Source organism: Sturnira hondurensis, unplaced genomic scaffold (assembly GCF_014824575.4).
Source record: "Sturnira hondurensis isolate 20B ecotype Veracruz unplaced genomic scaffold, ASM1482457v3 Scaffold0004322, whole genome shotgun sequence".
In the NCBI taxonomy this organism is placed as follows: Eukaryota; Metazoa; Chordata; class Mammalia; order Chiroptera; family Phyllostomidae; genus Sturnira; species Sturnira hondurensis.
In genome coordinates this window covers 2,632,646-2,657,212 of record NW_028076953.1, presented here as the reverse complement: position 1 = coordinate 2,657,212, position 24,567 = coordinate 2,632,646, and the positions used below count along the sequence as shown (strand labels likewise).

General features: G+C 37.0%; 1 protein-coding gene across 1 annotated transcript in view; it reads right to left on the bottom strand.

The window, feature by feature from the left end:
- The window catches only part of EPHX4 (epoxide hydrolase 4), a 45,523-nt gene that overhangs the window by 16,580 nt on the left and 4,376 nt on the right, over positions 1–24,567 (bottom strand). Inside the window, exons 3-5 of the mRNA XM_037045531.1 lie at positions 9,399–9,556; positions 6,863–6,991; positions 1,016–1,119 (exon numbers count right to left, since the gene is read on the bottom strand). Coding sequence (XP_036901426.1) covers positions 1,016–1,119; positions 6,863–6,991; positions 9,399–9,556 — 391 coding nt within the window. The remainder of the gene's footprint in view (positions 1–1,015; positions 1,120–6,862; positions 6,992–9,398; positions 9,557–24,567) is intronic.

The window sequence follows — 24,567 nt, the reverse complement described above, 5'->3', positions numbered from 1 at the left end:
AACCTGAAAAGGTTTCCACTTTCCTAATATGCGATAATTTGGGCACCAAAGAGAATAATGACTGTAACTGATGGTACATATTAAATATTTTTTAAAAAGTCATGAGCTCACAATGATATGAAAAAACCCTAATTTCTAAGGTACCAACTCATTACTCTGGGAAGTTGTTTAATAGAAGAAAAGAAGAAGCATTTATCCTAACATTCTTGTGTGAACTGTATTTCAGAGTAATCAAATAGTACATGGGCAAAATTCTTTATAGAATTCCAGTTAATAAAAGCAGAAAGAATGACACAATTTGAAAATCACCATTTTGCACACCCTAATGAAATAATAGGCCTAGCCAATGATAATGAAATTGTGCTAAAATTATTTGGTGAAAGGTTGTTAGGAAATTTTTAGACAGGCATGCTTACTTTGTTTTAGGGTTTTGTTTACCACCCAGGGCCTCCACTTCTGCTGCTGTCCAACTCTCTTCCCTGGCATTCATACTCCCTTATCTCCCCATGGACTGTTCTCTAAAACGAGGTATGCCTAGGGGAACAGGCTCTCAAAACAACTGAACAACAGCCAGGCACTCAAATATACAAACACAGATTTTAAAAGTAAGTAAACCTATAGATGAGGCCTTAGAAGCATTTATTAAGTTTTAGTATTTGTCTATTTTTCTTTCTTAAGTATGGACTTTAATTTAAAATAGTTCCTTTTTTGCACAGGAGGAAATGCCTAACACAGTACATAGCATATAACAGATGTATAATAAATAAGTTTAAAACAAAACAAAAAAAACATAGTGGATGGGTTCTTTTTTTAGTGCTTCAGTCTATCTTTATTTTTAACTTCCTAATTTTGTCATTCTCTTGGGGATCCAGTTTTTTTTTTTTTTGAGATATAATTGACTTACAACATTAGTATTAGTTTCAGGAATTTAGCATATTGATTTGGTATTGTATACATTGCAAAATGATCACCAGAATAAGTACTAGTTAACATCCATCAACTCTGTTTGACTTACCTTGAAATCATTTATTGAGAACATAAATTCTGGGAACCACGGTATTTGGAAGAAGTAATAATAGCTGGATTTGAACAGCTGAGCTGGGTGTCGTAAAATGTATTCTGAAATTAAAATGCTGTGTTAGACCTTATCCAAGGAGTATAAATTATTTACTATTGAAAGAACTTTTTTAAAGCAATTTCACCTTTGAGATAATCCCATAAAAGAATCTATAAATATAGCACTTTAAATAAAAAGAAAGTTTCACTTTATAAAGTCTTGAGTCAGAAAGGATCAGGAAACCCAAACACACTGCTGTCCTTTAAGGTCCAACCAGTGACCTAACACTTTTCCCAGGGATACATAGGGAGATAACATTCTTTTGTTCAAAAGATTTTCCTTATTGGTTGATTTGAATACTTTATCTATTTGACTTCAACAGAAAACAAAGTGTTTCCTGTAAATCTACTCATGTATCCAGAGCATTCATTCAATTAATACTTGAATATCTACAGTGTTTGAGGAAGTTTGGCTGTGGACAAGGCAAAAGATGTTCTCATTAACTTATAAAATAAATGAGTAATGAATACTTAAAAGATCATCTTGATGGCAATAATGCCATAAAGGAAACAAAACAAGGTAATCCAAGTAAGAGTGATGGCTGGGTGATATGAAGAGACAAGTATTTAGCAGACATTGTCAGAATAGGCTTCTCTGGGCTGAGCCCTGAATGGTAAGAAAAAATTGGCCATGCAAAGATCTAAGAAGAGCATCTTGGAACAGAAATTCCTGGGCCTGGCACACTCAAGAAGCAGAAAGAGGCTAATGTGGCTGGTGTGTAGTGAATGAGGAGGGGAAGTGGCATGAAATGAGTCAAAAAGAAAAGTAGAAGCTTGGTCAGATAGGGCCAAATAATAAGGATTTAAAGTGCCTTGGGAAGACACTCAAGTTTTAAACTGAAAAGTAATGAAATCATACATATTAAATGTGCATATTCTCAGGTAAGTAGAACATTGTCATCATCGGATAAGATTTTTCAGCCTGCAATAAAAGATATGCAGGCTGAAATACATATTAAAGATAAAATATAGGTATATTACTCGAAGACCCCATGTTGACCTGACTAGAGTTGAAGCTATTATTGATAAAATAGTTTCAGAAATATTCCAAGTAAGCTTTTGCTGAAATGACCAATTACAGTTTGTCCAAAATAGCATTTACTCTGTGGTCCTGATCAATTGAACAAGCACGTAGCATGACTTCTGCCGACTAATTGAACTGAGAAAAACATGATGTCTCTCAATGTGATATTTGAGTCCTAAGCATCCATCCTATTGCCTCAACAGACATAGGTCAAATGGATATGTATCTAAAATTCAACTGTTACAATATTTAGGCAGTCATGGTCCCTTTCTCCCTCAACTGCTCAATTTTGAGGAAGAAACAGAAAAATGTTGTTTTGAAATTTTTTCAAAAATTTTATTTATTTATTTTTAGACAGGGGAAGGAAGGGAGAAAGAGAGACAGAGAAACATCAATGTGTGGTTGCCTCTTGTGTGGCCCCCATTGGGGGACCTGGCCCGCAACCCAGGCATGTGCCCTGACTGAGAATCGAACCCGCACTCAATCCACTGAGCTATGCCAGCGAAAGCTGCTTTGAATTTTTTTTTTCCCCAGAGGCTGCTGTGGGTTGTAACAGTACCTGAACCCCAGAAAACATGACCAGGCTAGTTAAAGGGGACACAATTATAATTTATGCCAAAACCAAATAAAAATGTTACTTCCCATTGTTCACAGGCTTTTAGTTACTTTTAAGATTTTATGAATTCCCTTTATAGAAGAGGTTCTCAAAGTACAGTCCATATACCCGCCCTGGGGATCCTGAAGACATTTTTAAGGAATCTATATTGCTAAAACTATTTCATAAGAAAAAATAAGACATTGTTAGCTTTTCTCATTTGTTCAACATTTGCACTGATGGTACGAAAGCAATGGTAGATAAAACCATTAGTTGCCTGGGCACAAATCAAGGCAGCAACATGAAACAATACTGGTAGTCACCATATTCTTCACTGGCACACACTTGAAATAAACAAATAACATACATCAAACTAAATGCCAGTTACACTTAATAATGTCCTTGATGAGACAGCAAAAATTATTTTTATTCTATTTCAACCTTTGAGTGCATGTCTTTTTACATTGCGATGAAGTAGAAAGTACACATAAAGCAGTCCTGTCGCACCCCCAACGACAATGGTCGTCTTGAGGAAAAGTGCTTCTGCAATTATTTTGAGTTGGTAAGTTGAACTACCTACATTTTTGAAATGGAAAACTACTTTTAGTTAAAGGATGACTAACAAACTCTCACCAGTCAGACCAGGATATATGGCAGATAGACTCTTGAAAATGAACAAAGCAAGAAATAGAACTTCCAGCCAAGATAGAAGTGTAGGTAGATATCCTTCATTTCCTCATACAACCAAAAAAAGGATAACAACCAATTTAAACACAAACAAACAAAAAAACCCCAGAACTGACAGAAAATCAAATATATGGAAACCCAACGATCAAAGTGTTAAAGAAGAAACATTCATCCAGACTGGTAGGAGGGGTGGAGATGGACAGTCAGGGTGCAGAGAATGTGCAGCAAGGTGGTGGACCAGGTGGGTCAGGAGGCAGCTGGTGGATTGAATGGTCCCACATTCTCATGTAGATAAAACAGGAGAAGCAACAGTGGATGGACCATGCAACCCAGAGATTCAGCTCTGAGAAATAAAGCCTCGAACCCTCTTGCTGTAAAAACCTATGGGGGTTGTGGTGGCAGGAGAAAGTGCTAGTCTCATAGGAGAGTCCATTGGAGGGGTTCTTGGGGCCTTAGAATGTACACAAACCCACACTCCCAGGAATTGGCATCAGGGCAGCACCTGAAAGGGTGCAAATCACTTGTGGGAAGTGTGAGAAGTGCCTGAAAGCTGAGCGAGAGCCGAGCAAGCAGCATTTTTTCCTCTCTGACCCCTCCCCCCACATATTGTGCCAAAATGCAGCAAAGTAGGTGGCCCTGCCCTGGTGAGTACCAAAGGCTCTGCCTCTTACAATGTAACAGGTGCTCCAAGACAAAGAAATATAGCCCAAATTAAAGAACAGATCAAAACTCCAGAAAGAGAACTAAGTGACAAGTAGATAGCCAACCTATCAGATGCAGAGTTCAAAACACTGGTAATCAGGATGCTCACAGAATTGATCAAGTACAGCTGCAAAATAAAGGAAGAAGTAAAGGCTATACAAAGTGAAATAAAGCAAAATATCCAGGGAACCAAGAGTGTAGGGAGGGACTGGGATTCAAATCAATGATTTGGACGAGAAGGAAGAAACAAACATTCAATTGGAACAGAATGAAGGAACAAGATTTCAAAATGAGGAGAGGCTTAGGAACTTGAGGGACAACTTTAAATGTTCCAACATCCAAATCACAGGTGTGCCAGAAGGAGAAAAAGAAGAGCAAGAAATTGAAAACTTATTTGAAAAAATAATGAAAGAAAATGTCTCCAACTTGGCAAAGGAAATAGACATACATGTCCAGAAAGCTCAGAGTCCCAAACAAGATGGACCCAAAGAGGAACACAGCAAGATACATTGTAATTAAATTGTCAAAGATTAAAGACAAGGAGAGAAACCTAAAAGCAGGAAGACAAAATGAGAGAGTTACCTACAAAGGAGTTCCCATAAAACTACAAGCTGATTTCTCAAAAGAAATCTTTCAGGCAAGAAGGGGATGGAAGGAACTGTTCAAAGTCATGAAAAGCAAGCCCTACATCCAAGATTACTCTACCCAGTAAAGCTATATTTAGAATGGAAGGGCAGACAAAGTGCTTCCCAGATAAGGTTAAGTTCAAGGAGTTCATCATTTCCAAGCCCTTATTATATGAAATGCTAAAGGGGCTTATCTAAGAAAAAGAAGATCAAAACTATGAACAGTAAAATTACAACAAACTTCCAACTATCAACAACTGAACCTAAAAAAAAAACACCCCCAAACCAAAATCAAACTAAGCAAACAACTAGAATAGGAACAGTATCACAGAAATGGAGATCACATGGAGGGTTATCAGTTGGGAGGTGGAAGGGGGAGAATAGGGGAAAAGATACAGGGAATAAGAAGCGAAATTGGTAGGTACAAAATAGACAGGGGAAGGTTAAGAACAGTATAGGAAATGGAGATGCCAAAGAACTTATATGTATGACGTGAACTAGGCGAGGAGAATGCTGGAAGGAATAGGATTACCAGGTGGATGGGAATAAAGGAGACAAAAATAACGGCACAACTATAATAGCATAATCACTAAAATATACTTAAAAATGACAATGAACAAACCAAGGCTTTCACTTGAGGGAAAACAATCAACAGTATTTGTTGCCAATGATTAAATCAAACTTTCAACTGATAATTGGATTTTGGAAACTCGTATCTGCTACTGTAAGCTTGATGCCTTTGGAAAACAACAGCTTTAAAAAAAATTTACATTAGGATGAGATTAATAAATGTGATCTTTGATATCATATAATAAAATGTGTCAAATTATGGAGGGTCTGCTTAACTCAACCAACATCTTCCTATGCCTGCTTATGAAAAATCATACATGGGTAGAAAAATCCATTCAAAATGCTACAAAGACCACTGGATTTTAACAAAACAGAGTGCAAAAAGTGCATTAATATAATATCAGATTTCACATTATTACTAACCTTTAAGAAACCACTAATTTGAGTTTGATGTAGTATTAAAGAAGAAAATGCACAGTTATCTGAAAAGGCTATGAAAAGACTCCTCCCTTTTCCAATTACAAATCTTTGTGAGACAGATTTCTTCATACACTTCAATTTAAACAACATATTGCAACAGATTGAATGCAGAAGCAGATATGAAAATTCAGCTGACTTCTGTTAAATCAAAAATTAAAGAGGTTTGCAAATATGTAAAAAAGTGATACTATTTTCACTAAAATGTTGTTTTGAGAGATGTATCTAGTTTTCATTAAACTGTGTTACCATGTACTGGGGTTATTATTTTTTGATAAATTAATACACATATGTTTAAAAATTCTCATTTTAAATTTCCAATATAGTGAATATTTATAGCTATAACTCATATAAACAAAAGCTCAATGGGTCTATAATAATTTTTAAGATATAAAGGAGTTTGGAGAGCAAAAATTTGAAACCTACTACTTTTTTTTTTAAACATTTTTTTAAGTGTTTATTTATTTTTTTTTTAAAGATTTTATTTATTTATTTATATTTAGAGGGGAAGGAGAGAGGGAGAGAAACATCAATGTATGGTTGCCTTTCGTGCGTCCCCTGCTGGTAGTTGGCCTTCAAGGAACCAGCCTGCAACCCAGGCATGTGCCCTGACTGGGAATCGAACCACGATCCTCTGGTTCGCAGGCCCGCGCTCAATCCACTGAGCTACACCAGCCAGGGCTGAAACCTACTACTTTAAAAAATGCTGCCATTTTTTGATAGCCAAAGCTGTCAGACCAGAGGAAAATTTATTTCTAGACTGTCAAAACCCATTGCCATCAAAGTAATGTTGCTACATTTTCCCCCTTTATCCCTCCCCAAGTTAGCAGCAAAATGTTTTCTAAAAATAAATAAAATTATGCAAGCAAACATGAAGTGACCATTTCTTAGACTCTTTAAATATTAAGTGTTTAAAGCACACATTCATGTGTTAGTATCACATTTTAGTCATTTAATTTTAAAAATATTATGTTAATCAAAGCTTGCTGTTTTTAATCCAAAGTGTCAGGGACAACAGTGAATTGTCATATTGGCAAAGATGCTTTAATGAAAATTCAGACTCACCTGTAAATACATTTGGATGAGGGAAGTTAATAACAATAAGCTTCATCACCATTTCTGGATAACAGATGGCAATCAGCCAAGCAATCATGCCGCCCCAGTCATGGCCAATAAGAACACATTTGCTATAGCCTGTAATCAAGAAATAAATGCTGGCATTGAAAAGAAACAGGTGGGTGCATCATGCATTCACATAAAATAGGTACACTTCTGAAGCTTTCCACTCTTCTACCCTAATTATGCAGTAAGTTTCCACAATCACTTTGGTGTTGCTAAAACTCGTATGTCCAAATCACCTAGGTAGCTTTTTAGAAAATTCAGATGCCCAGGCTCTATTCTAGACCTGCAAATTCAGAATCTGTCCCAGGAATGAATATATACTCACACATACACACACATCTGAAACAGTTAGGAAACCATGATTAAGACTATGCATAATTTGGTCATAAGCAAGAGTTATCTGAGTTGCTTTTGAATGCTGGAAACATTTTAGTTACAGTCAAATCATAAATGTCTTATATATGTCTGACTGGTAAATCTTTATTTCAGAAAACATCTATTTTCTCCCTAACATTACAGATTCAATGTCACAATTCAATACAGTGAAATATCAGTAATTTTTAAAATTCTCATCCAAGGACATTTTTTTCACTGCTTTTAGAGAGAGGAATGGAGAGAGAGAGAGAGAAACCTCAATGTGAGAGAAAACATCTACTAGTTTTTTCTCCTGTGGGTGCCCTGACCAGGAGTTGAACCTGAAACCTAGGTATGTGCCCTGAATGAGGATCGAACCTGTATGTTTTCGGTTTATGGCATGACATTCCAAGCAACTGAGCCACACTGGCCAGGAATAAAACATCACTAATTTGGAACTGTAAAGTCAAAATGACTTAGTGGAAAGTCTTAATTACAGTGCCAATTATAAACAAGTTTCATTTCATGTAATCAGCATGGTAATTTAAGTTAGGTTAAAATGTTGATTAGTAGTGATTCCTACAGGATTTCCTTTGTATGAATAGATAAGATTAATTTGTAATTTGTTTCTACAGTACTTAAAATTAATTTTTTCAAGTAAGTATTTTTTTAAAATTTCATTTATTCATCTTTAAAGGGGAAGGGAAGGAGACAGGGAGAGAGATATCAATGTATGGTTGCTTCTCATGTGTCCCCTGCTGGGAACTGGCCTGCAACCCCAGGAAACTGGCCTGCAACCCAGGCATGTGCCCTGACTGGGAATCGAACTGCGATCGTCTGGTTCACAGGCTCGCGCTCAATCCACTGAGCTATACCAGCCAGGGCACAAGTAAGTATTTTTCGAGTAAGTATTTTTCATGGTGAAAAATACTTTCATCCCACCACTACACACACACACACAGAAACATCTACTTTATATATTAATTTGCCTAGAAAATTGCATGGTGATAAATTTAAGCCAGGTTTGGCTGAATTACCACAAAATATGAATGAAAAATGGCTATTGGGAATTGGTATCACTGAATGTATTTTATTGTAATCAGACTAAATGACAACACTGCATTGACACCCCCAGACTCATCCATTTTTTTCTCCTCTAAGAATATTGACCTGATGTATGCTTTCATTAGATTGTTATAGAAAGGGACTTTAATTTGATTTCACGGATTATCACTGGCTCCATTACATACCAGTGGTACAGCTGGGTTTTAGTCAGAAGGGATGTAGTGAATTAGACTATTGTTAAAAAAACATTTACTCTCCCCCTCTCCCCACTGCCATAGAAGGAGTGTACTTTGCTGCCCCTTTGATGTTAGCCTGGACCATGTGATTTGCTTTGCTCTTGCAATAGGTATATGACTGGATCGTGGGCTAAGCCATATGACTTGCTTTGGCCAGTGTGCAGCTGAGCTCACTCTCTTGCCATTTCTGCCACTGCCAGGAAAAGAACTTCCCTCTGGTAGCTACTCCCCTTAGCTTGGATTCTAACCCAGCTCACAGTGGGAAGCCAGTCCCAGCTGGAACTATAGGTCAGCTTGAGGAAAAAACCCAGAAGTGTCCAGCCTACTGTTGATCTGTAGATTCATGAGCCTAAGAATAAATGCCTATGGCTGTATGCCACTGAGTACAGGGTGGTTTATTATCTAAGATTACTGGGGCACTAACTGATCAATACAAGAAAGATAATGCAAATGCTATTGCACCTAGTAACATTTTAAAATAAATATTTAGGTGTGTGTTCTGAAGACAAATCTTCTGAATATAAGACTCAAATTCTCAATAATTAGTTCTGAAATTAATAAATAGTAATATTCGGTCTATTTTTAAAAACAAATTTTCAAAGTCATTCTTGGCTGGTGGACTGAACAATTATTCTGGATATATTATTTTAAATGTCCTGTATTTATTACTGTTTTGGTCTATGTTCCCGAAATCATGACAGGATCCAGATAACAACTCAGGTAGGTGAAAAATGCATCCTTTCAAAAAATGAGGTTATCAGTTCACAATGTCTTGAATGTTAGTCCTTTAAAAATAATTAATATTGTTTTTTAATGTAACCTACCTAAAGAGTCTAAAATATCCCTTATATCCGTAATTAGAAGGTCCAGTTTATAATTCTCTCGATGAATGGGAGCATCTGTTTCTCCATAGCCTCTCAAATCCAGCGCTACAACTCGGTATTCACTTTTAAATTCCCTTAGCTGGTGACGCCATGAATACCTGCAGGACATAGGAAACATTAAAAATACCACAGCAACCAATACAAAGAGTAATATTACAGATATTCTAAGTGGAAAACTATAAGAAATTCCTTGTTCTGAGAAAGGTTGTAGAGCTGAGCATTAGCAGAAAAGAACTGTTTGAGAAGAGAGAGCACTGACATTCCTTATTAAAATTGTTATTTTTTTTACCAGCGCCAGTGGGATGTAACAAAGGGCCAGTATCTACAAAAACTACAAAATATCAGATACTAAAACCAATATTTATTTTATGTATTTAATGAATCAATTTTCTAAGTTTTTCTGAAATAATTTGTGCAGCTATGAGGGAATCTACAAATGCTTCTGTATTGTAGAACCATTTGATTCTCTGAAAAAATTTTGAGATGAAAACTCATTTCTCTGAAAAAGAAGATTTGACTCATCTTACTCCACTGTCAAACAGGGCTCAGTGTTTTTTTAGTAATAATATTTTGCTTATGAATGAAAAAATCTGTAGATTACAGAAAGATTATGACTTAAACAATCCAATAAAACAAATGGTTAAGACAAAGCCCTTCTTGCTAAAACAAAATATTCCCGTGGGAAGATCCTATATTATGAATACAAGTAAGTGTGATTAGTAAAAACATAAAACAACCAAAATGGCACTGGTGCCGATCAATTAAAATGTCCATATTGCGATTCATCTCCACTCTGAGCTGACGTCTCTGGGCAGGTTTCCCCCAGCTTCTCATTTCATATATCATTCAGTTTTCAGTGACTCTTACAAAGGACATGCAGAACACATGGTGCAACAGCTATTCTGTAGTAGTTCATCAACTATTGGTTTAGAAAATTGAAGATAAGAAGGCACAACTGTAACCACTATAATGAGGATAATGCAAAGTCAGCAAGAGACACCCAGGAGGCAAAATACAGACAATGAAAGAATTAAAAGAGGTTGAAAAGGCCAAACTGCATTCCAGATTCCCCCAAATTCAAGGCACTTTGTGACTCTGAAAGAGTGGCTTAAACTGTCTTCAAGCTACATAGAAAGTGAATTTTGTAAAAGGAGCAGAAACAGGGGGCCATGCTTTCTGGAAAACAAAACAAAACATCTCTACAGTCTCAGCAGGGAAAGAATCCAAGTCCCAAGGAGACCAACTCTGAAGGGCACTTTTCTTCCTTGAACCTCAGTCCAGAGGTAGAAAGTAACGAGGAGCAAGATGCAGTTTTAGCAACCAAGGAGCACACACCCTGATCCTTGGCTGGTAAAAGAGGACACAAAAGAAGGTTGCTTCAGAGGAAGCCATCTGCCAGCAGGAATCATTCAGGGTGAGAACCAAGGAAGGCACACAAGAATTTTTCTGTATCTAAGAGAAAAAGAAGCACCTGCAATAAACTTAATTTTTGGAGGAAAAAATGGCCATATAGCTATAGCCAAGTCCTGGAGGCCTCTGCTGGGCCAGCCTTTCACTTTCTGCTTGATTGTGGAATGGCAGATTTAATTGAGATACAGAGATCCATGAGATTTTCTTCTTCAAATGAGCAAAGCGATTTTGGATGACAAACAGAAAAAAGACATAGATATTTCAAACTGATTTATTATGTTATGGAACCCAAAATATGTTGGGAACCGCCCTACCTGGTTTCGGAAACTGTAACCCCTCCACGGCTTAGGCTGAGTAAGAGAGCTTAGGACCATAAACCACTAAAGAGACAAAACTTATCTTCCTGGTAGGGGCGCAGCCTTTGCCTTCTTTTACTTCACCCTGCTTGGCCCCAGGGACTGGTCAGCCAATGAAGGTAAAATTCTTCAAGGGAGGGAAGACCTAAGTCAGGCATGGTTGTGAAGGGGCCCTCAGGGAAGGACTTGGGGGGCTATAGAAAAAGGGGGCGATGGACCTTCACCCCTCAACTTTGACAGAGCCTGAGTCCTCATCCTGTCTGGGAGAAATCTCCTAATCTCTTGGCTGCCTTATTCTTCCTGCCTGACTTAAGCCTGAAACAATGCTGGAGGTGGGTACGGCCCTATGCTGGAAAGGGCAGGTTCCCTAGGGCAATCAGGACTAAGAAAGAATGCATAAAATCCTGTGAAACCTGCTTTGTTAAGAATGTCCTCAGTTTTCTGATAAGGGCCCAAGCATAAATGAGTTTGTTTCCCAAAGTTTTATTGCCCTTTAGCTAAGTGACCCTGGCTCAGAATAAGCTCTCAGAGTTCTTTGAATGTTATCTATTGTTTAATCCTGACAATGAGGAATGAAGACCTTCCCTGATGTAGTGTTCCCAGAAAAGCAATAAAAGCCTGTCCAGGCAAGGGTTGGGCACTCTCTCACTCAGAGAGCGGCCATATCATCCCTTTTCTCCACAGGACTTCTACAGTCCATGTGAATTTGTTCATCTCATCCATAACACCATCCAAAACCTCTGGTCGGAGTCCACATGGAAAATATGCATTAAAAATTTGCATGCACATCTGTTCATGAATACATCATGTAAAATAATCTGACATAAGCCAAATGGGCAATTATTGTCTGAAAAGATTTTTGGAGTGCAACAGGCAAGTGAACACAGTGATCTGAGATTACAAACCAACAGTGAGGTGGGACTGCAATGCGAAATGACACAGCAAAAATATCAATGAAACAAATCAACCACTTTACAGTAACAGACATTATCAGGAAGGGTGTCAGACACAGATCTGGAATTAAGACTGGATCTAGAATATTTGGTATATTACTAGGATATCTATGATTTATGAAAATCTGTAAATCATTACCAATTAAAATGAATTTGAATATGTTAATAAAGTGTCTTTCTTAGCTAGGCCATAGCAATCTTGCTAATCTTGCCTCTGGGTTGTAACAAACAAATAAAGCACTTTGTTTCCTTAAAGATATTCATCTGTCAACCTATGATATTTGCTCATTAGCCTTACTTAAAATTTTGAATTGATTTTTTTTATGTCTTTGTCATTGAAGCCCAGCTCTTCCCTGTGTATAATCCATCATGCCCAATCAATAAAGTTCTGGAGACTTAACCTCTTAAATATTTATTTAATCACTTTTTCTGTCCATCTCTGCATCATTGTCTTAATTCAGGACTCCATTAATGAAGCAACCTATTGATTGGTCTGTGTCCATTCCCTTCAATTCTGCCTTCTACAAAACCAAAATGATGTAGCAAAACCACAAACTCTTGTGTGTAATTTCCTGCTTCAAATATTTTCTAAATACCTATTACTCATAATGTGAACCCAACCTCCTTCTGGCAGACAAAACCTTCAAGATTTGACTATTACCCAGTCTTTCAGCCTAATTACTTCACACACTCAGTCATTCACTATATGTATAATAAAAAGAGTTGCATTTGTATCATTATCACAGTGTGCCTGACACAATGGTAAGTGCTTCACATATAGTAATGTTGATCTTCAAAACAATACTATAAAGCAGGTATTATTATCATCCCCACTTTAGAGCTGAAGAAACTGAGAGGTTAATTGATGTACCAAAGGTCATAGAATTAGCAAGTAGCAGAGAGCAAGATTCAAATCCTGCTGCTTCTGGGGCACTAAGCTACTTGTAGTATATAAATACAGCACTGCTTGGGTTTTTTTGTTTTTTGTTTTGCTTTTATAGCTTTGTTCATATGATCTCCTTTGTCTGAAACATTATCATATCCCTATTCCCCCAAATCCTAACCTTCAGTTCACTGAACTCCTCTTCACACTGGGCATCTCCCCTTCCCAGGCTCCATCCTTTACAGGCAGGCTGGGTTGCTCCCTTCTATCCTCTCCCACTTGTACATACAGTCTTCAGCATACTGAGCATGTACTTTATAATGATTTGTTAGTGTCTGGTGCTTCTACTCAATTGTGAGCTCCCCAAGTTGTCTGGTGGAATATCTAGATCATGTACATGGGCACCAGAGATTTGTTGAAAAAGTGAAAGAACAAACAAGTAGAAGCACTGAATCATGGTAGTACTTGAAACAAAGACAATGAAAGTCCCCAAATTCCTGTTGGGGAATTTATACTCAATTTATATAAAAATGTGCATTTATTTTTCAATTACAGTTTAATTTCAACATTATTTTATATCGATTTCAGGTGAACAGTATAGTGGTTAGACTATCATATACTTTACAAAGAATTCCTGCAATATTTCCAATTCCTATCTGGAATAGGAATTCCAGTATATAGTTATACTGGAACTATATATAGTTATTGCAATATTATTGACTATATTCCCTATGCTGTACTTTATATCCCCTGACTGTGTAATAAATACCAATCTGTACTTCTTAATCCCTGAACCTTTTACCTAGCACCTACCCCCATAAAAATGTGCATTGTTTTAATATTTTAAATATATGTGTCTTCATTCAGAATTCATTTAATTAGAGATTTCAAGGTAGAAGTTTGATTGAAAATAATGTGTACAATCTCAAAATATTTTACATTTAAAATTGTATTAGATATTATGCAAACATAATACCTACATATTCATTACCATAGTAATAATTTAAATTGCCTTACAAATAACTTTAACATTGTCATTATCAATGAGTAGAGTCAAACAATACCTTAAGAAATAGGACAACTGTTATCTTAATAAACTGCAAAAGAATAATTTTTAAATATAATCTTCCTGGAGTTTATAAATAAAGTATATTTGATATTTGATTTATACTTTAAACTGAAAAGGAAATCACATCTCTGCTAGACTGATGGGCATGTCATTCATATGATTAAAACGGAAACAACCCCTTTAATACAAGAATGAGACATATTACAAAATCAGTGACTGCTGAAAATATTATAAATAAACAAAGCAAGCTATTTTCATCCATGTTTTTTTTTTTCAGGTAGATTTTGGCAATAACAGAGAACTCTAAAAAAGTAAACTCAGAGATCCAAGATGGCGGAAGAGTAAGTGGAAGCTACACTCACCTCCCAGGACCCATCTGGAATTACAAGTAAATTGTAGAGAAATCATCCTGAATAACCTACTAAACACTAGCTTGAGAGAAGTCTTATAACCAAGGACAGACAGAAGAAGCCACATTACCAAATGGTAGGGAGTGTGGAGGAGGCACAAGGGGGCTGGCTGGGCTCCTCTTGTGCCTCAACTGAAGTGCTAGAGGGATATTTCAGAGGCCAGGGTTTCCTCCTGAGAAGTGTGGGGTATAAATCCCAAGCGAGGCTCCTAGCCCACAGCACCAGAGCTGGAAAGGAGCCCAGAAACACTCAGCTGTGAAAAGCAGCAGGGTTTCTGCCTCCCTGCTCCCAAGGGAGAGACGGCTGGAGACACAGAGAGCCTCTTAAATGGCCAACACACAAAATTTCATTTGCAGCCACTTACCCTGGGCTCTGGCAGAGGGAGGGCAGAGTGGATTAGAGATGCTTGAGGGGTCTGGGGTTGGTGGATCTAAGAAGAGACCTGAAGGAACAGCCACCAGGATCATCATGCTGAGCCATTCCCCATACTGCAGAAGCCATCTTTCTCAGGTAGAGTATTCCTGAGAAGAAGCAATAGTTCCACCAGCAGGAATTACTCTGTCCCACCCTGTGGAGCTTAAGCAGGGCTCCTGATTACAGCTTAAGGCTATTTCATTGATTAGTTTAATAACTAAAGTGTAAAATACAAAGAAGCAGCCAAAAAGGCAAGACAAAGAAACAACCCCAAATGAAAGGACAAGAGAATACTCCAAGAGAACTAGATGAAAGGGAGGCAGGCAATTTATCAGATAGAGATTTTAGAGTAATGATTATATACTCAACAATATGAAAAAAGACATAGAAACCATAAAAAAGGACCAGTCAGAAATAAAGAATGCTATATCTGAAGTAAATAATACACTGGAAGGAATAAACAGTAGGTCAGAGGAAACAGATTGAATCAGTGATTTGGAAGACAAGGTAGAAAAAAACACATAGGCAGAGCAGCAAAACAAAAAAAAAATTTAAAAAATGAGGGACTTCTGCCAAGACGGAGGTGTAGGTGGAAACACTGTGCCTTCTCCCACAACCAAGTTTGAATACAACAAAGGTTCAGTAAACAAAGATGCAGCCAAAGAACAGAAAACTGAACTCTACGGAAGTCTGACCACAACGAACCGGTCAACTGGGACCGGTAAGAGGGGTGCAGCCAGCAGCAGGGCAGGGCTGGGCAGGAAGGATCCCCCGACCCAGGTGACCCAGGCACAGGCGTGCAGGCAGCTGGGGTAGCATAGTGGACCCAGTGAGGATGTGGGGCAGGCTGGCTGCTGTCACACATTCGTGCGCAGATAAACCAGCAGAGGTGTGAGCAGTGAGACGGACCCCCACAGGCCCCAGCGGCGGACCGCATAGGCCCCAGCGGTGAACCCAGTGAGGGTGCAGGGCAGGCTGAGCACGGTTGCACATTCGCGCATGCAGATAAACCAGCAAAGGAGTGAGCAGTGAGACTACCATGCGGCGCCGGCCCCCGGCGGCGGGAGGAGGCAGAGGGGACCGCCATTAATTTCCTTTGATACCACCTTCATGTACAGCGTCACAACCCAGCAACTGAGTGGCCCCGCCCTGGTGAACACCTAGGGCTCTGCTCCTCATACATAACAGGCACGAACAGTCCAAAATATGGCTCAGGAAGAACTAAAAGCCCCAGAGCCGATAACTCTAAGTGACCAAGAAATAGCGAACCTCTCAGATGCACAGTTCAAAACACTGGTGATAAGGATGCTCACAGAACTGGTTGATTATAGTCACAAATTGGAGGAACATATGAAGGCTAAACTAATTGAAATGATGAGAAATGCACAGGAAACCAATAGTGATGGAAAGGAATCTGGGACTCAAATCAATGGAGTGGACCAAAAGGAAGAATGAAACATCCAACCAGAAAAGAATAAAGAAACAAGAATTCAAAAAAATGAGGAGAGGCTTAGGAACCTCCAGGACATCTTTAAACGTTCCAACATCCGGATTATAGGGGTACCAGAAGGGGGAAAGAAACAGCCACGAGTGGAAAACGTATTTGAACAAATAATAAAGGAGAACTTCCCCCGTCTGGCAAAGGAAATAGACTTCCAGGAAATCCAGGAAGCTCAGAGAGTGCCAAAGAAGTTGGACCCAAGAAGGAACACACCGAGGCACATCATAATTACATTAGCCAAGACCAAAATGAAGGAGAGAATCCTAGAAGCATCAAGGGATAAGGGGACAGTCACCTACAAAGGAGTACCCATCAGACTGTCAGTGGATTTCTCAAAAGAGACCTTATAGGCAAGAAGGGGCAGGAAAGAAGTACTCCAAGTCATGAAATCCAAAGACCTACAGCCAAGATTGCTTTATCCAGCAAAACTTTCATTTAGAATGGAAGGACAGATAAAGTGCTTCTCAGATAAGGTCAAGTTCAAGGAGTTCATCATCACCAAGCCCTTATTATATGAAATGCTAAAGGGACTTATATAAGAAAAAGAAGATGAAAAATATGAACAGTGAAAGGACAGCAAACACACAGTTATTAACAACCACACCTAAAACAAAAGCAAACCAAGAGGACAGCTAGATCAGGAGTGGAACCATAGAAATGAAGAACACATGGAGGGTTAGCAACAGGGGAGTGGGAGGGGGAGAAGGGGGGAGAAGGCACAGAAAATAGCATAGATGGTAGGTAGAAAATAGGGGGGAGAGCGAGAATAGTGGGGGAAATATAGAATCTAAAGAAATTGAGACACGTGGTTATAAACTAAGGGGGGAGAATAGTGGGGAAGGGAGTGTGCGGGTGGAGGGGAATGAAGGGGGGAATAGAACAACTGTAATGGTATAATCAATAAAATATATTAAAAATAAAAATAAAAATAAAATAAAATAAAATAAAAAATAAAAAGGAGAAAAAAAGAAAGAAAGAAACAGAGAAAAATAGTCTAAAAATAAAATGGCCCTAAATATGTATCTATCAATAATCACTTTAAAGGTAAGTGGCTTAAATGCTCCAACCAAAAGACACAGGGTAGCTGAATGGATAAAAAAAACAAGACCCACATCTATGGTGCCTCCAAGAGTCACATTTCAGATACAAAAATACACACAGACTAAAAGTAAAGGGATGGAAAAAGATATCTTATGCAACTGGAAAGGAAAAGAAAGCTGGGGTGGCATTACTTATATAGAATAAAATAGACTTTAAAAAAAGGCTATAGTAAGAGACAAAGGTCATTACATAATCCAACAAGAAGATATAACTCTATTAAACATTTATGCATCCAACTTAGGAGCACCTAAATATGCAAAGTAAATCTTGATGGACACAAAGGGGTAACAATGACAATAATTTTGGATTTTAACACACTGTTGACTTCAATGAATACATCTTCCAGGCAGAAAATCAATAAGACAGTGGCCTTAATGACACACTAGATCAAATGAATTTAAATGATATCTTCAGAGCATTTCTCCTGAAAGGAGCAGAATATACATACTTTTTGAGTGTTAGGACACAAAACAACTCTCAATAAATTTAAGAAGATTGAATCATATCACACCTCTTCTCTGACCATAATTCTATGAAACTAGAAATCAGTCACAAGATGAATACTGACAAACACAAAGTCATGGAAGCTAAATAACATGTTATTACACAATGAATGGGTCAACAATGAGATCAAGGAAGAAATCAAGAGGTACCTAGAAACACATGAAAGTGAGGACAATACAATGCAAAATCTGTGGGACACTGGGAAAGTAATCCTATGAATCCATAGCATTACAGGCCTATCTCAAAAAACAAGAAAAGCTCAAATAAATAGTCTAACTTTACACTTAAAGGAACTTGAAAAAGAACAACAAACAAAGCCCGAAGTGAGTAGAAGTAAATAATAGAGATCAGAGCAGAAATAAATGGAATAGAGTCTAAAAAATGATTAAAGAAGATCAATGAATCCAAGAGCTTGGTTCTTTGAAAAGATAAGCAAGATTGACAAACCTTTAACCAGACTCAACAAGAGAAAAAAAGAAAGGACTCAAATAAATAAAATCAGAAATGAAAGAGGAAAAGTAACAACTGACACCAAAGAAATACAAAGGATTATAATAAAATATTATAAACAACTGTATGCCAACAAACTGTACAATCTAGATGAAATGGACAAGTTTCTAGAAAAATACAGCCTTCCAAAATTAAATCAGGAAAAATTCAAGAATCTAAACAGACAGATTACTCCTAGTAAAATTGAAGCAGTAATAAAAAAAAATATCCCAACAAACAAAAGCCCTGGACCAGATGGCTTCACAGGGCAATTTTACCAAACATTCTAAGAACTAACACCTCTACTTCTCAAACTATTTCATAAAATTCAAAAGGAGGGAAGGCTCCCAAAATCATTTTGTAAGGCCATCATTATTCTAATTCCAAAGCCAGAAAAAAACACTACAAAGAAAGAAAATTATTGGCCAATATCCTTGATGAACTTAGATGCTAAAATCCTCAACAAAATATTAGCAAACTGAAGAGAGCATGCATCCAAAGGATCATACACCGTGATCAAGGGTTATTTATTCTGGGAATGCAAGGCTGGCATGACATTTGCAAATCAATAAATGTGATTCACCACATAAACAAAAGGAAGAATATAAACCACATGATCATATCAGTCTACAGCCATACCACCCTGAACGTGCCCGATCTCGTCTGATCTTGGAAGCAAAGCAGGGTCGGGCCTGGTTAGTACTTGGATGGGAGATCATATCAATAGATGCACAAAAAGCATTTCATAAAATCCAGCACCCATTTATGATAAAAATTCTCAAAAAAGTGGGATTAGAGGGAACATACCTAAATATAGCAAAGGCCATATATGACAAACTCACTGCCAATATCATACTCAATGGACAAAAGCTACAAGCATTTCCTTGAAGTTCAGGAACAAGACAGGGAACATATTGTAGTACTAGAAGTCCTAGCCACAGCAATCAGACAAGAAGAAGAAATAAAAGGCATCCAAATTGGAAAGGAAGAAGTAAAACTGTCATTATTTGGTGATGACATGATACTATACATAGAGAACTCCAAAGATTCCAACCAAGAAACTACTAGAACTGATAAATGAATAGTATCATTTATCAGTAGCAGGGTACAAAATTAATATCCAGAAATCAGTTGCATTTTTATATGCCAATAATAAAGTAACAGAAAGGGAAATTTAAAAAAACAATCCTATTGACAACTGCTACAAAAAGAATAAAATACCTAGGAATAAACCTAACAAAGGATGTAAAAGACCTGTAGTTGGAAAATTATGACTCTTAAGAAAAAAAACTGAAGAAGATACAAGTGGAAGCACATACCGTGTTCATGCATAGAATTAACATCATTAAAATGTCCATTCTACCCAAAGCAATTTATAGATTCAATGCAATTCCTATCAAGACTCTAATGATGTATTTTGCAGAACTAGAACAAATATTCAAATATATATATGGAACCACAAAAGTCCCTGTAGAGCAATAGTGATCCTGGAAAGAAAAACAAAGCTGGAAGAATCACATTATCTTATATCAAACTATAATCTAAGGCCACAGTAATCAAAAGAATATGGTACTGGCATAAAACAGACATATAGATCAATGGAACAGAATAGAGAGCCCAGAAATAAACTCATACCTTTATAATCAGTTAATATTAGACAGAGGAAGCAAGCACATACAATGGGCTAAAGATAGTTTATTCAATAAATGGTATTGGGAAAATTGAACAGATAATGTGAATAAAAATGAAACTAGACCATCTTCTTACACCACACAGAAAATTCAAAATGGATCAAAGACTTAATTGTTAGACCCAAAACCATAAAAATCATAGATGAAAACAAAAGCCTCAAAATATTGGACATTACTTATAGCAATATTTTTTCTGATAAATATTTTTTAATAATAAATATATATATATTTATTCTGATAAATAAAGAAATGGGACTAGATCAAACAAAAAACATTTTGCACAGTAAAGGAAATCATCATCAAAATAAAACAACAACCCACAGAATGGGAGAACATATTCACTCACATATCTGATAAGGGGTTAATGTAAAAAATTTATAAAGAACTTACAAAACTCAACACCAAAAAAACAAACAATCCAATTAAAAAATGTGCAAAGGACCTTCTCCAAAGAGGATATACTCCAGAGAAGCCAGTAGACATATGAAACATGCTCAATGTCACTAATTCTCAGAGAAATGCAAATTAAAACCAAAATGAGATGTCTCACACCTGTCAGAGTGGCCATCATCAATAAATCAACAAACAAGTGCTGGTGAGGATTTGGAGAAAGGGAAACTGTTTTTGCACTGTTGGTGGAAGTGCAGGCTGGTGGAGCCACTGTGGAAAGCAGTATGAAGATACCTCAAAAAATGGATCTGCGTTTTGACCCAATTATCCCACTTTGGGGAATATATCAGAAGGACCCCAAAAAACTAATTCAAAAGAATGTAAGTACCCCTATGTTCACTGCAGTGTTATTTACAATGGCCAAGATATGGAAGCAACCAGTGTCCATCAGTAGATGAGTGAATAAAACAACTGTGGGACATTTACACAATGGAAAACTACTCGGCCATAAAAAAGAAGAAAGTTTTACCTTTGCAACAGTATGGATAGACTTGGAGAACATTATGTTAAGTGAAATAAGCCAGGCAGAGAAAGACAAATACCTTATGATTTCACTCATATGTGGAATGTAATGAACAAACTGAACTAACAAGGAAGATGGGGACAGACTTATAGATGGAGACCAGGATAACAGCTAGTGGGGTGGGGACAGTTAGGGGGTGGAGGGATTGAGGAAAAAGGACTCGCAGACATGGACAACAGTATAGTGATTGCAGAGGGTATAATGTGACTAAATGGAAAAAATACAATAAAAATTATTTTTTTAAAAGCAACCTCTTTCCTAGATATTACTCAATGTAAGAAGAAGGCTTTTTGGCTTCCCAGGCCAGCCATTTTCAGATGCAAAATATCCTTTTCCCCTTCACTGGTGATGAGCCTCTGTGCTCAGCTGTTTGAAGAGCCCTCATTTGCCTTAGCACTTGAATACTGATGAATGCATTCCATACAGCTGGTGATGAACGTGACTCAAAGAAATTGCCTGCATCAGCTCAGAATATTTTTAAAAGCAATGCAAATATAGGTGCAGAGAGAGTGGGGAAAAAAGTCATCTTTTAACAGCCTTATTTTAGGTTAATTTAGGTAAAGGTCTCACAGATGTGTATCTTGTTTAATCTTTCCTTTAGATTTTAAAAAAGACGCAGAATTTTATTGTTCCTGTGTAACATCTAATAATATACATTGAATGCCACCAATTTTCAATGGCTGTTCTTAGGTCAGGACAACAAATTCAGATGCTTTTCTATATAAAAAGCACTTTTACACACATTGCCAATTTATGATTACTTTGTTTTTATTATGTCAAATAGTTTGATCTACAAATAACCAAACAACGTACTCGATCTACAAATAAGTGTTTTATTTCTTCTGTATCTAGGCCAAATAATTAATAGATGAATAATATTTACACATATAATGTACATTGAAATTAGTTTGAGGAAACTCCATACTTCTTTCCACAGTAGCTGCATCAAACTGCATTTCTACCAACAGCACAGCTGAGGGTTCCTTTTCTTCCACATCCTCACCAAAACTTGTTTGTTGATTTACTGATGACAGCCATTCTGACAGGTGTGATGTATTATTTCATTGTGACTTTAATTTGCATTTTGCTGATGATTAATGACATTGAGCATCTTTTCAAGTGTCTCTTGGCCATCTGTATGTCCTCTTTGGAGAACTGTCTATTTGGAGAGCTGTCTATTCAGGTCCTTTGCCCATTTTATAATTGGATTGTTTGTTTTTTGGTATTTAGTTTATAAGTTCTTTATAAATTTTGGATATCAACCCCTGATTAGATGTATAATTGGCAAATGTGTTCTCCCATTCTGTGGGTTGTCTTTTCATTTTGTTGATGGTTTCCTTTGCTGTGAAAAGATTTTTTAGTTGATATAGTCTCATTTTTTAATTTTTCTTTTGTTTCCCTTTGCCTGAGGAGATATATTGTAAAAAATATTGCTATGATCAGTGTCCAAGATTTTGATGCCTTTGTTTTCTTTTAGGATTTTTATGGTTTTGAGTTTTACATTTAAGTCTTTAATGATTTGAGTTTATTCTTATGTGTGGTGTAAGAAATTGGTCTAATTTTATTTTATTTTTGTATGTATCTGTTTCCTAGCACTATTTACTGAATTGACTATCTTTACCGTATTGAATGTTTTTACCTCCTTTGTCAAATATTCATTTGACCATAAAGGCATGTTTTTTTTTTCTGGGCTCTCTGTTCTGTTCCATTAATCTATATGTGTTATTACACCATTATCATGCTCTTTTGATTACCGGGGCCTTGTAGTATAGTTTGATATCGGGTAGCATGATTCCTTTAACTTTGTTTTTCTCTCTTGATTTTCTGGGGTCTTTTGTGGCTCCACATAAATTTTTTGGAATATTTGTCTAGTTCTGCAAAATATGTCATTAGAATCTTGATAGGCATTGCATTGAATCTATAGATTGCTTTGGGTAGTATGGACATTTTAATGATGTTAATTCATCCTATCTACTTCTCAGGATATATCCAAAAAATATGAAACACTGATTTGAAAGAATATATGCACCCCTATGTTCATTGCAGCATTATTTACAATAGCCAGGATTTGGAAGCAGCCCAAGTGCCCAACAGTAGTTAAGTGGCTAAAAAAGCTATGGCACAGTTACTCAATGGAATACTACTTGGCTTTAAAAAAGAATTAAATTTTACCTTTTGCAACAGCATGTACGGACATGGAGAGTATTGTACTAAGTAAAATAAGCCAGTCAGAGAAAGACAAATACCATATAATTTCACTTACATGTGGAATCTAACGGACAAAATAAGCTAACAAACAAAATAGAAACAGACTCACAGATACAGAGAACACACAGATAGCTGCCAGAGGTCCGGGGCGTTGAGGGGCTGGGTGAAAGAAGTGAAGGGACTAGCAGAAACAAAACAAATGAAACAACTCATAGACACAGACAGCGGTACACTGATTACCAGAAGGAAAAGAGTTGGGAGGAGGTAGAAGAGGATAAAGCGGGGATAAATGGTGATGAAAGGAGACTTGACTTTGGGTGTTGAACACACAATACAATATACAGATAATACATTATAGAATTGTATACTAGAAACCTATATAATTTCACTAACAAATGTCACCCAATAGATTCAATAAAATTTTTTTAAACTAAATTTGTTGTAAACTCCACTTTGAACTGACTTTTTCCTGAATGGAGTTCTGAATGAAATTGACTAGACTCCATAACCGATAATAGTGGCAATTTGTTTGGAAGGAAAGACAGAGTAAGCCTGGACATAGAGGTCTTAGTTTGGGTATGACATAGTCAGAGGGTTTTCATTACCAGCAATCTCCATGTAGTTGCTTTTGGAATCTCCCTGAACAATTAGGTAGTTTTCAAATTAATGGTCAGCAAAGTTCGGTGAATTCAATATGGTCTATTTGAGTAACTGACTTATTAGGGATTCATTATGTTGTTTTAAATCATAGCAAGGCTCTGCTGGAGTAACAAATAGTGGTTTTGATGACTAGAAGGGACTCATTCCTATGATCTGCTACTATTTCCTAATCTACACTCTTCAGAGTGAAAGCATCTCTAGGGGTTTTTCAAAATTAAACCATTCTTAACAATGACCAGATCCCTTTTGGACACATCCAAGACGTGAATTTGCTGGAGCAAAGAGGACCAACTAATATCCAAGAACCAGTGCTGGGCCCTTCCTAGGCTGTTCATTCCACTGAAAGTTTTAGGACAAGTACAAGAATCAACAGGCATTTTCATTTTGTAAAAGTCCTCTCATAAAGACTAAATAATGGGACAACATTGTAAAAAAAAAAGGTACAAAAGTATAATATCTTAAAATATGAATAGCATCCACTGTTCCT